Consider the following 10,182-nt stretch of genomic DNA (forward strand, 5'->3'; position numbering starts at 1 on the left):
GTTAAATGTAATTTCTCAAACCACAAAAGATTTACGTGTAATTACTTCAAATATCAGGGGAGGTGAGTGCAATTATCTCTAAATTCTATAGAAAATTTGTAATCATGCTTGAGAGATATTTTACATAGACATGTGATATTCACTATATTTAATATAAATAAATATTATTAACCACAATCAAATAAAATTAATACAGAAAAAATTTAAATTTTTATCATATTAATCAATTTGTTTGTAATTTTAAATTATGGTCGAAATATTTGTTATGATTTAACTCACTGCAAGAGAGCAGGTTGTGACGGAAAAGAAAAAATTTCGTAAAAATTTTCACATTTCAGAGGCGGATTCAATGACCGAGTATTTGTCGTTGTAAAAAAAAAAAGAAAAAGAAACGGGTCTCCCCACCCGAAAATCCAACTCTGATAGAAATAGGTACGGGTCTTGGACCTATTGGGTCCTCGACCCATTGGGTCTTTTAGGATATGGGCTTGGGTAGGGCCTTGGCCTTGCCTATGTACATTTAAACAGCTAAACAGTAAATTTGAAAGCTCTCTCCTCTAATTTTTCTCTTCTGCTGAACGCTTGTGTAAGAGCTTCAACCCTTCAATTTCAGATATCGGACGGAGGACGGTGTTAGTGTGGTTCAAGAACTCGGGACACTGATACTAGCAAGGTACAACGCAGGTGGATGGCAAAGAGTCAGACCACCGGAAACCTACAAGCGACGGCGGCAAGGAGTCAGTAGTGTATTTTGTAAATACACGAGGACGAATTAAATTTAAAAAAAATTAACACCCAAATATGCGTTTGTTGCAGACCTAAGGGTGCGTGGCTTTACTGCAGTTGGCGGAGTCTAGATATTGCGTTTTGAGTGCTGAAGCCAGAGGACCTTCTGGCTGAAGGAATTGGTTGCTTTCCACTTGGGAAGGAGTTTCTCCAAGGAGTTTTGAGCTTGTTGAGCTCTATGGAGTTTGTAAGTATCTTTCGGTCGCTTTCTGTAGAACTTCGGGTTGGACTACATTTTACTTATATGATTTATTGAGAATATTCGTTGAATTTGTAGTGTTCGATCTTTTGGGTGTTCATTGTAATTCAGTTTCTTATCAGAATTTGCTCCTTTTGGTCTTCAAACCTTTAGGGTTTTGATTATATATCGGTTCTTATTGGTATTACTAGCAATTTTGTGATTGCAGACATGCTTGAGTGAAGGCAAGGGCTATTATTTCCCGCCATGCCACATTTTGGATATATGTGGTTTCCGGGTTTTGTTTGATTGTCCGATGGACCTGTCATCTCTTGCAATCTTTTCTCCTGTTCCAACCAGTTCAAATTCGATAGCTTACAATCGAAAGTTCTCCTGTTCTTCCGAAAAATATGCGGGTCTAGAATTGAATGAAGACAAGAGACTGAAAATCGACAAACCTCTTGATGCAAACAGTTTAATTGGTGCCGAACCCCATTATAGAACTGTAAAGAACTTGCTTTTGTGGAATGTATCTTTTATTGATGTAGTTCTGATATCTAGTCCCATGGGTATGCTGGGGTTACCGTTTCTTACTCGGAACAAAGATTTTTCAGCTAAGGTAATTAAGGTTGTGTTTTCTGTGGTTGAATTGATCATTTTTGTTTACAAGTTGAGATGGTGTGCCGTTGGTTAATATGATGGTGGTTAGGTGTACGCAACTGAGGCCACAGCTCGAATTGGGCAACTAATGATGGAGGATCTTGTGAGTATGCATAAGGAGTATAGGCAATTTTATGGAGCTGAGGAGTCTGATGCACCTCAATGGATGAAATGGGATGAACTTGAATTGCTTCCATTGGAATTGAGGCAGATAGTGTTTGGTGCAGATGGGACAGAATTTGGTGGTTGGATGCCATTATACAGGTATGCTTATGCTATTCGCCTTTCAAATTTTTCCTGTTTTACACTATTCATTTTCGACAATGTTATCTAATGCTTGGTTTATTTCACTGTTCTTTGATATGTGCATGAGAGATTTCATGTTTTCGCAAACACTTGATTCCTGATACTTAAAATGTTTCTTGCAGTATTGCTAAAAAAGTTTTATGTGTGATATATATGATAGCACAAATTTTTTCTTTTCTACTTTTTTCTTTTTAATTTCCTCCTTTTGCTATCATATCCATTACAATGAATTGTTTAGATGTCGGACATTTTGTGTTTGAACCATAAATGCCTCGGCTAGATAATATTGTTTTTACCAGTACCTCTTTTAGTGAGTGCAAGGTTAAATAGCTACGGATGCAAACTTTTTATTATTGAAAGAAACGTAATCAGTAAAGTACAAGCTCGTGATCTTTCCAACTATTCGTCTAAATTAAACCGGGTAATATAAGACTAGATAGAAGGTTACATGTGGTGATATGGAGAATGTTGTGCTATTGTAAATTGGCATGCTCGTATGTCCATGAAAATCTTCATAGTTTACCACTGTTGAAACCGTGGACTCTTAATTCAAATAAACTTCATAGGATGATTACTATCTAGATTGAAGGCTTACAAATAAGTATATCAGGATAAATTGGAAAGGCTATTATTTGATTCAACAACTTGTAAGTCTTTGGCATGTGTTTATAGAAAGTGCATGCTATATCGATCAAAGTACACCCGAATTCACCAGATTTTCATATGTATTGCTTTTTTAATGAGAAAAATCTCATGCAACTGGGTTGAGAGAGAGAGCGATAGTAGCTAAGATGTTTAATGTGTATTTGAATGGTTCTAATAAACTACTCAAGATTTTCTATTGATGAACAAAGCTGATCTTTTTCTCATTTCTTTGCCTATCTTTTATTAAACCACATATATATATATATTACCGCCATGTGTATGCAAATGTAATGAGGGATATTTCTCAGTGCAGCTGATGTGAAGGCTTGCATGCTGAAGGTCGAGTGTCTCAAGTATGCTGAAGAAGCTTGCTATGGTGGCACATTGATTATACAAGCTTTTAGTTCTGGTTTAGAAATAGGATCATGTAACTGGGGTATCTCTGGTCCAAAAGCAAGCATTTCCTATATTTCAAGTTCTGTTTTTTCATCAGCGGCGGCAATGAGTTTCAATTACCAGGCTCTTCAGAGAAGTGATGTAATTTTGTATTCAGATTTCTCCTCTTGCAACGGACTGGACAAATTTGACAATGATGATAATTGCTCTGGGGCTGCTGGTAACAACTATTCAAATTTAAGGTGCTTCTACTTTCAATTGCTGTAGCATATGTCCCTAGACAGTTTGGTGACTATCCATCCTCCTTACCTTCTAATTGAAGCCGGATATGGATTTACTTTTTTTGTGTATCTTTTTTTCTTTTCATTTTGATATATGAAGCTGATGAAGCTTTGCAAATGACCTCGCAGCTCAGATGATGTAAATTCAGAAGGACATGACACATTGCTTAATGATGAAGAGTATTTGGAGGAGATGGAGAAGTTAAATTTCATATGTTCATGTTCTGTGGACTGCATAAAAGCTGGTGGTTCTGTTCTAATTCCCATTGCACGTATTGGGATCACTCTGCAGCTGTTGGAGCGATTTGCAGTTAACCTAGCATCTGAAAATATGAGGGTAAGATTTACTATAAAATGTAAATGCCAATAAAGTAATATGCATGTTTGGAAATTTGAGATCCTAGTTTTGAATTTTGTGATTCTCTTGGTTCCTTCGTTGTAAGCTAGAGCTACTATTTAAGGTTCGGTGGCGAATCTTCTATTTTGTTTTATCATAACTATTACTTCGCAGATTGACTGTTTAAAATTTGAAGCATGCATTGATAGCTCTTACCAAATTATATCACAGGTTATTTCTAGCTTGTGAGGCAAAGAGTAATTATAAATTGTTGGATAAGATGATTTATGCTAAATTTTGTTCAAATGCTAAGTGAAATAAAATTTAGACCTGATGTAGTCAAGATCTGAAAGATTGTTTTGAACGTTTTCCCCTACCTGTTTTCTCTGCAATATACTTCAACCGCACTATTCTTCCATGTAGGTTCCCATTTTTCTCATTTCTTCTGTTGCAGAAGAGCTTATTGCATTTACAAATATCATTCCAGAATGGTTGTGCGAGCAGTGGCAAGATCGTGTATGTTGAATTCAATATGTCACAGCTTTTTTTGGACTTAAGGATCGAATTCACATGCAGAGCTGATGCTGATGTAATTCTTTTGTTCCATTTTCAATATTACAGCTCTACTCTGGTCAACCATTATTTTCTCATGTGGAGATGTTAAAAGATGGAAGGCTATATTTATTTCCTGCCATTCATTCACTCAAACTATTGTAAGACATCCTTTATCCTTGTTCATGATGATTGCCGACAGAGTTCGCCAATTTTATCCTTTGTCATTTTCTTTGGATTGGGGGATTCAGTTTTTCTTTCTTCAAAATTCTATTTTCTATGGCCTCTGTGTTTCTTCTGTTTTATTATGTGTGGAATGATGGAACATGATCATTACTCAGCCACCTAGGAGTGCCTCTGCTAGACAAACACATTGGGTGCTGCAATCTTAAGTAGCACTGGCTGGAAAAGAACTGCTAATGCTAATAACCATCTGATCGATGCAGATTGGGGGCTGGTATGGAAAGCCATCTTAAGAGGGAATTGTTTGAGGAGAGATCCTAACTGATGATAAGAACATTTTTAGGGATCCTGCTGTTGCGTCCTCTTCCTCTTGGTTTGATATCCATCTGAGCTTGCAAGAGCAGTAGGAAAAAGGAGAGAAACTAGGTAGTTTTTGTGCTTCAGTGCTTCTTTTAACTAACTCCTGCGCCCACAGTCGCATAGATATTGGACGGAGAGAGATGTAATAATAATTCATGTAAATCATAGCCATTCTTTAGGACTAGGAAATCTGAATAATCATAAACTTCTGAAAACATAACTGAGGAGGAAGGCAATCATACTATTCAAGAATAATCTCAAACGATATCAGTCGATCTTCTCCTTAACCCCATTTCTTACTCTAATGTTACAAAAACCTTCGATGGATAAAATGCAACCTTAATTGGTAGTGAAAGGACAAGTTTGTTTACATTTATCCTTAATTCAGTACATCTGTCAAGCAACTGAATGAGCAAATAAGTAACTTAATTCAGGATTATGCATGATTCACAGCATTATGATATTAAGTGAGACGAAATATCAACCCTTCATCAGTTATTTCATGGGCATACTGAAAAAAATAATAAGTGGGTATAAATTGCTTACTTCATACATTTTGTTTGGTGTAACCTTCAAGAAAGATCAGTTAAAAGCGGTCTTCCATTGAACTAAAGTGTCTTTAACAGTGAATTTTATATGCAAGATGCTGAATAGTTGGAAGGTGTGTATATTTAGATGTGGTTAAATGTGTCTTACACTTTGGTTTCATCCACTAGTTGGACAGTTGGATATGTGTTCCAAAAACCCAATTATGTAACATTTTGGAGTGACAATATTTTCAGAGTGCAGTGTTTCCAGTCTGAGATATTTTATTTGTTATCAAAGTTTAATTAGTTGTTCGACATCTTTCCAGAAAATTATTGAAACTCCGAGGTGACATCTTTATTAGTGTGATATGTTGAGGAGTAAAATTTAGTTTTTAGAAGTTTTGATAACTTGGGGAGGAACAAATAGGTTTCAGATACAGCTAACAGGCTTTTCCATCATATGAGTGCTTTCATGGTTAGACTACTTGCTAATATTGCCCACGCAAGAAAAACTTGGCAGGAACCTTGCATAGTATTTTGTCCTCACTGGAGTCTGCGACTTGGACCTGTTGTGCATCTGCTCTTGCGATGGAGTGCTGATCAAAATTCACTCCTTGTTATGGAGGTGCCCAGCATGATGATTCATTTTTCTTGCAGGCGCAGTACTTCTTTATTTTCATCTGCCATATCATTACATTGATCATCCAAAAGAATTGGATAAAAATAGTTTTATCTGTCTTTGCTGATTGTTCTTTTGTTTGTATACTGTACAGGAAGGGCTGGATGCCAATCTGGCCCTCTTACCTTTCAAGCCAATGGCAATGAAAGTGCTCCAATGTTCTTTTGTTTCAGGAATACAGTAAGTTGTGTTCTAGTTGTTTTCTATTTATCTTTTAAACTGTGAAATGGGCATTTTACCTTGTGCTTTTACCTCTTTCTAGTTTGGATATGCATTCTTAGCATTTGTGATTTGTGAACTCTGGAAATATGCTCAGTTTACTTCCTAATGAACCTTGATTAGTAGACTTTTTCTTCTTGGGGTTCATGATTGTTCACCAACTTATTCAAGTAAGTCATTTTTTGCGTGCTCCATGAGAGCCCTAGATGAGACTTGAAGAAGCATAGTTGCCAAATAACAGTAATTTCCCCTTTGGCCAGGAGGGGAAAACTAGTAATGGACCACAAAACCTATTGAGGCTTTAACTGAAAATGAATCCGATTAATTGATCAACTTCAACGGGATTTCGACAATCCAAAAGGAAAGGGTGTAAAGCCAAGCTGATGATTAGACTTATTTAGGGAATGACATCTTCTGCCAGGATCTCTGGTTGAGCGGGGTTCGCAAGTGATCACCCAATGAATGGACGTGCTCAAAGGGGGGAGTGAGGCAAGAACCATGCTTTCAGAGAAATGGTAGTCCGATTCTTATCTGAACTGCGAGAATAACTGACTAAGCCGTGCCTTAAGAGGTCATTCTCCAAATGAGGCGGGTTCAAGCTTTTAGGTTGTTTAAGTAGATTGGGCATTGGTAAGGTCAATCTTCAAAGATGCATTTTACATATTTTTCTAACATTTATTGTACGATAAAGGTGGAGATTTATGAGCTCATCTTTGGCCCACCCCTTAACTGTCAACCATAAATTGATTGAAATTGGTAAATAATGATGAATTTGGTTTATCAAAAACAGGGGGAATTAGTAATCTTCCATTAAGCATTCAGAATGACAAAAAAATTATTGCATAAACAACCTAGAAAACTTAAGTTCAAAGTTCCCTTTGAGTGTTGCCACTCTAAACTGATGCGTGGAGTTCCATAAGGCAGTGTAACTTTTGTAGTTTTGCATAATCACATTAGACATCTCATTTTATGTCTATTTGATAAATTAATGCCTCAAAATTTTCTGTTTTCTCAGGATGCAAAAATCTCACCATTTACTGAAGATATTACAACCTAGACATGTTCTGGTACCATCCCCCTTCATAATTATAACGTCTTCTCTTATTAGTTTGTCGCTTTAATTGATGCCCAAGATATGCTGTATGATTTATTCTTATCTTAAAACATCCTGGTTTCTGACAGTTTCCGGAGATATTAAGACAGCATATTGGTCCTTTGGAAACTGTATTTTCATTCAATTACTACTCTGAAAATAAGATGGTACATATCCCGTACATGAAGGACTCTGAATTGGACATCACAGTAGAATTGGCCTGTCAGCTCCAGTATACAACACTGAAACAACAAGACATGAATATCTCGAGGTTGAAGGGAGAGCTCATGATTGAGCATGGAAGATACAGATTACACCTTGGAAACGACGAGCAAGTTTCCTCTCATCCTAGGCCGCTTGTGCATTTTGGCAGAATTGACTTAAATAATCTCCTGACGGCATTGCAAAAGCTGGATATGAATGCAACATTGGAGGAAGTAACTGGTGCTGCTGGATCTCACAAAGCTTCTCGCATACACGTGTCAGAACCCAGCAAAGCCATGATCGAAGTCATCGAAGCACAAACAGTGATTTCTGCTGCAGATGAAAATATAGCTTCCGTTATTTCTCAAGCCATATCTGGTGTTTTGGATTGTATTTGATGAACATGGCCCTTAAAAATTATTCGGTTTTGTTCCCATTTCTGTGTGCAACTTAAATGGATAGTGAATGTTGTATCTTCGAACAGGACTTCTGGAGAGCTGAGAAACTGAATGCGATGGTGTTAAGCTCTGATGAAAGAGCTTTTCTACACTGTTCAGTCTTGTGGTCACGTTTCTGCCACTAAATGTTGATTTTATAGGTTATCAAGAGAGATGTTTGGGGTGAGCTTATAAGCTGTTCCAAATATTTTATAAAATGTTTGAAAGCTTATAATATGTTGGAACCACATGCGGTAAATCTTTAAAAGAATGGAGCTTACTAATCCACATCGACCGTATCTTAACTAATCTATTGCAAGACAAACAATGCAAGTAAATGAATGGGTTTTAAGTCAATTTTTTATTAATGAGCAGCGTTTAAAATCAAACAGTCGCGCTTGTTGGGAGGGGTTTGATTCATGCACGCCCACTTCGAAGACTATTTATGAGTTTTAATTTCTCTAAACTACTTGGACATTAAAGATAAATATATCCAATTAAAAATAAATAAATAGACAAATACTATTTTTTCATGATTAAATTTTAGAAGTTTTTTAAATATTAATTTAGGTAGAGCAAAATTTAAAATGAATAGCAGTAGAATAGTATATAAAATACTAATATAAACTTCAAATATTAAATATTTATATATATATATATGAAATTGTTGGGATTGTTTTGAAAACCCATAGAATTGAAGACCCTTTTCATTGTCAACATCCAATTTTCAATTTACAGCTTGAAAAAGAAATTGAATTGCTGCTTTCAATTTGCAATTCAATATGAGATGAAACAGCAATTTTGTTCAAAATCAGCCTTCATTTGGATTGATTGCAATTCTTTATTTTATTCCCCGTTCATGGATATTAGTGCTGTAACTCACAAATAGAAATTGAATGCCATAATGGCTGATTTCAATTTTTGCATTAATTGGGAAGAAATGGCCCCTCTATATATAGCTGAAATTTGTCATTTGAGAAACTACACCAAAAACAACAAGCTCTCATTTTGAGTTCTCTCAAACTCTCTCTTTTGGCTTCTATATTTTGTTTCAAGATTTGAGTCTCTTGTTTCAATAAGCTTTTGAGTGTTGTTCGAGGTGTTCTTCGGTATAGTGCTAAAATCGAAGAACTGTAACCGTCTTATCTTGGGAGAAATTACGTTGAACCCGGTGCACTGCTGATACGGGGCGTATATTTTTTTCAAGGCAAGCAGTTATTCTGCGATTCGGTTAAAAATTAACGACTTCAAATTGGACTGAGAATTGTTACGATACAATTCTCGTTGTAAGTTTACTATTTAAATTTCTTGTCGTAAATAGCGTTTCTAATTGTGTTTTGTTATTTGTTCCAACGTGGTTTTATTGCTTTTGATTTCTTAAATCCGATTGTAATATTTCAAAACATTGTTTCGATTACTTGAAACCAATTATTTTTCCAACAATCTTGAAGAAAATATACAGGTTTTGAAAAATCGGATTTTGTGTTGGAACTGTTGTAGAAAACGCTATTTTGAAATATTACTTTTAGTTTCCTAAAATACTAAAAGATGGCCGAGCCGATTTCTGTTGCAATTCCGATCACACAAAAGGTCGACTTGACCGGTTTACCGGACAAGTTTTCGGGCCAATTTTTCAAACGCTGGCAACAGCGAATGAAAATTTGGTTGACGATGAAAGGACTTTTGTCAGTGATTCAGGTGATCAGACCTGAACCTACTGATACCGATCCCAAAACTGTTGAGATAGCGCAGTGGACAGAAAGGGATCAAATAGGCAGAGGAGCGATTTTGTCAGCCCTGTCAAATACGCTCTTCGATGTCTATTGTTCCGATTCTTACACTGCTAAGTCTCTGTGGGATGAGTTGGACCGGAAATATAATACTGAAGAGTAAGGGCTCGAAAAGTATTCTGTTTCTAAGTTCATGAGGTATCAAATGGTTGAGGACCGATCTGTGGCTGAACAGACTCATGAGATTATCAACCTTGAGCATGCTCTGGCTGATGCTGAGATGAAGCTTCCCGAGAAGTTTCTGGTCATGTCTATAGCGGACAAATTTCCCAAATCTTGGGAAAATTTTGGCATGACACTCAAGCATCAAAAAGGGAGATTGTCTCTGGATGATCTTATGATTGCTATCAGCATTGAGGAAGAACATAGAAATCAAACGCACAAGATGCCTGTTGAACATCAACCAAGGGCCAATTTCATAGTGGGGAAACCAAAAGTGAATAAGATTAACACGAACTCGAAAGCCATCAATAAAAGCAAGATCTCCAAAAATAAGAAACCAAAAGCAAACAAACCATGCTGGAACTGTGGGCAGGTTGGACACTGGGC

The 10,182-nt window shown here is 36.5% G+C and overlaps 1 protein-coding gene across 3 annotated transcripts; it reads left to right on the top strand.

Moving 5' to 3' along the window:
• On the top strand, window positions 537-8,035 carry LOC105172167 (integrator complex subunit 9 homolog). Of its 3 annotated transcripts, none has more exons than XM_011093524.2 (12): window positions 537-673; window positions 817-973; window positions 1,194-1,583; window positions 1,674-1,888; window positions 2,884-3,213; window positions 3,382-3,589; window positions 4,013-4,105; window positions 4,211-4,302; window positions 5,719-5,836; window positions 5,985-6,070; window positions 7,125-7,176; window positions 7,292-8,035. In XM_011093524.2, the coding sequence occupies exons 2-12, from the start codon at window positions 965-967 to the stop codon at window positions 7,802-7,804; spliced, it is 2,106 nt and encodes a 701-aa protein (XP_011091826.1). In that variant the 5' UTR covers window positions 537-673; window positions 817-964; the 3' UTR covers window positions 7,805-8,035. The 3 variants fall into 3 exon arrangements, with proteins under 3 accessions (XP_011091826.1, XP_011091827.1, XP_011091825.1); XM_011093525.2 differs by having other exon boundaries at window positions 539-737; window positions 1,177-1,583; XM_011093523.2 differs by having other exon boundaries at window positions 539-737.

Source organism: Sesamum indicum, linkage group LG10, assembly GCF_000512975.1.
Source record: "Sesamum indicum cultivar Zhongzhi No. 13 linkage group LG10, S_indicum_v1.0, whole genome shotgun sequence".
Classification (NCBI taxonomy): domain Eukaryota; kingdom Viridiplantae; phylum Streptophyta; class Magnoliopsida; order Lamiales; family Pedaliaceae; genus Sesamum; species Sesamum indicum.

Coding starts and splice junctions, on each gene's coding strand:
- LOC105172167 (XM_011093524.2), top strand. Junction 3,590..4,012: donor TAGCATCTGAAAATATGAGG/GTAAGATTTACT, acceptor TCTTCCATGTAG/GTTCCCATTTTTCTCATTTC. Junction 7,177..7,291: donor TACAACCTAGACATGTTCTG/GTACCATCCCCC, acceptor GGTTTCTGACAG/TTTCCGGAGATATTAAGACA.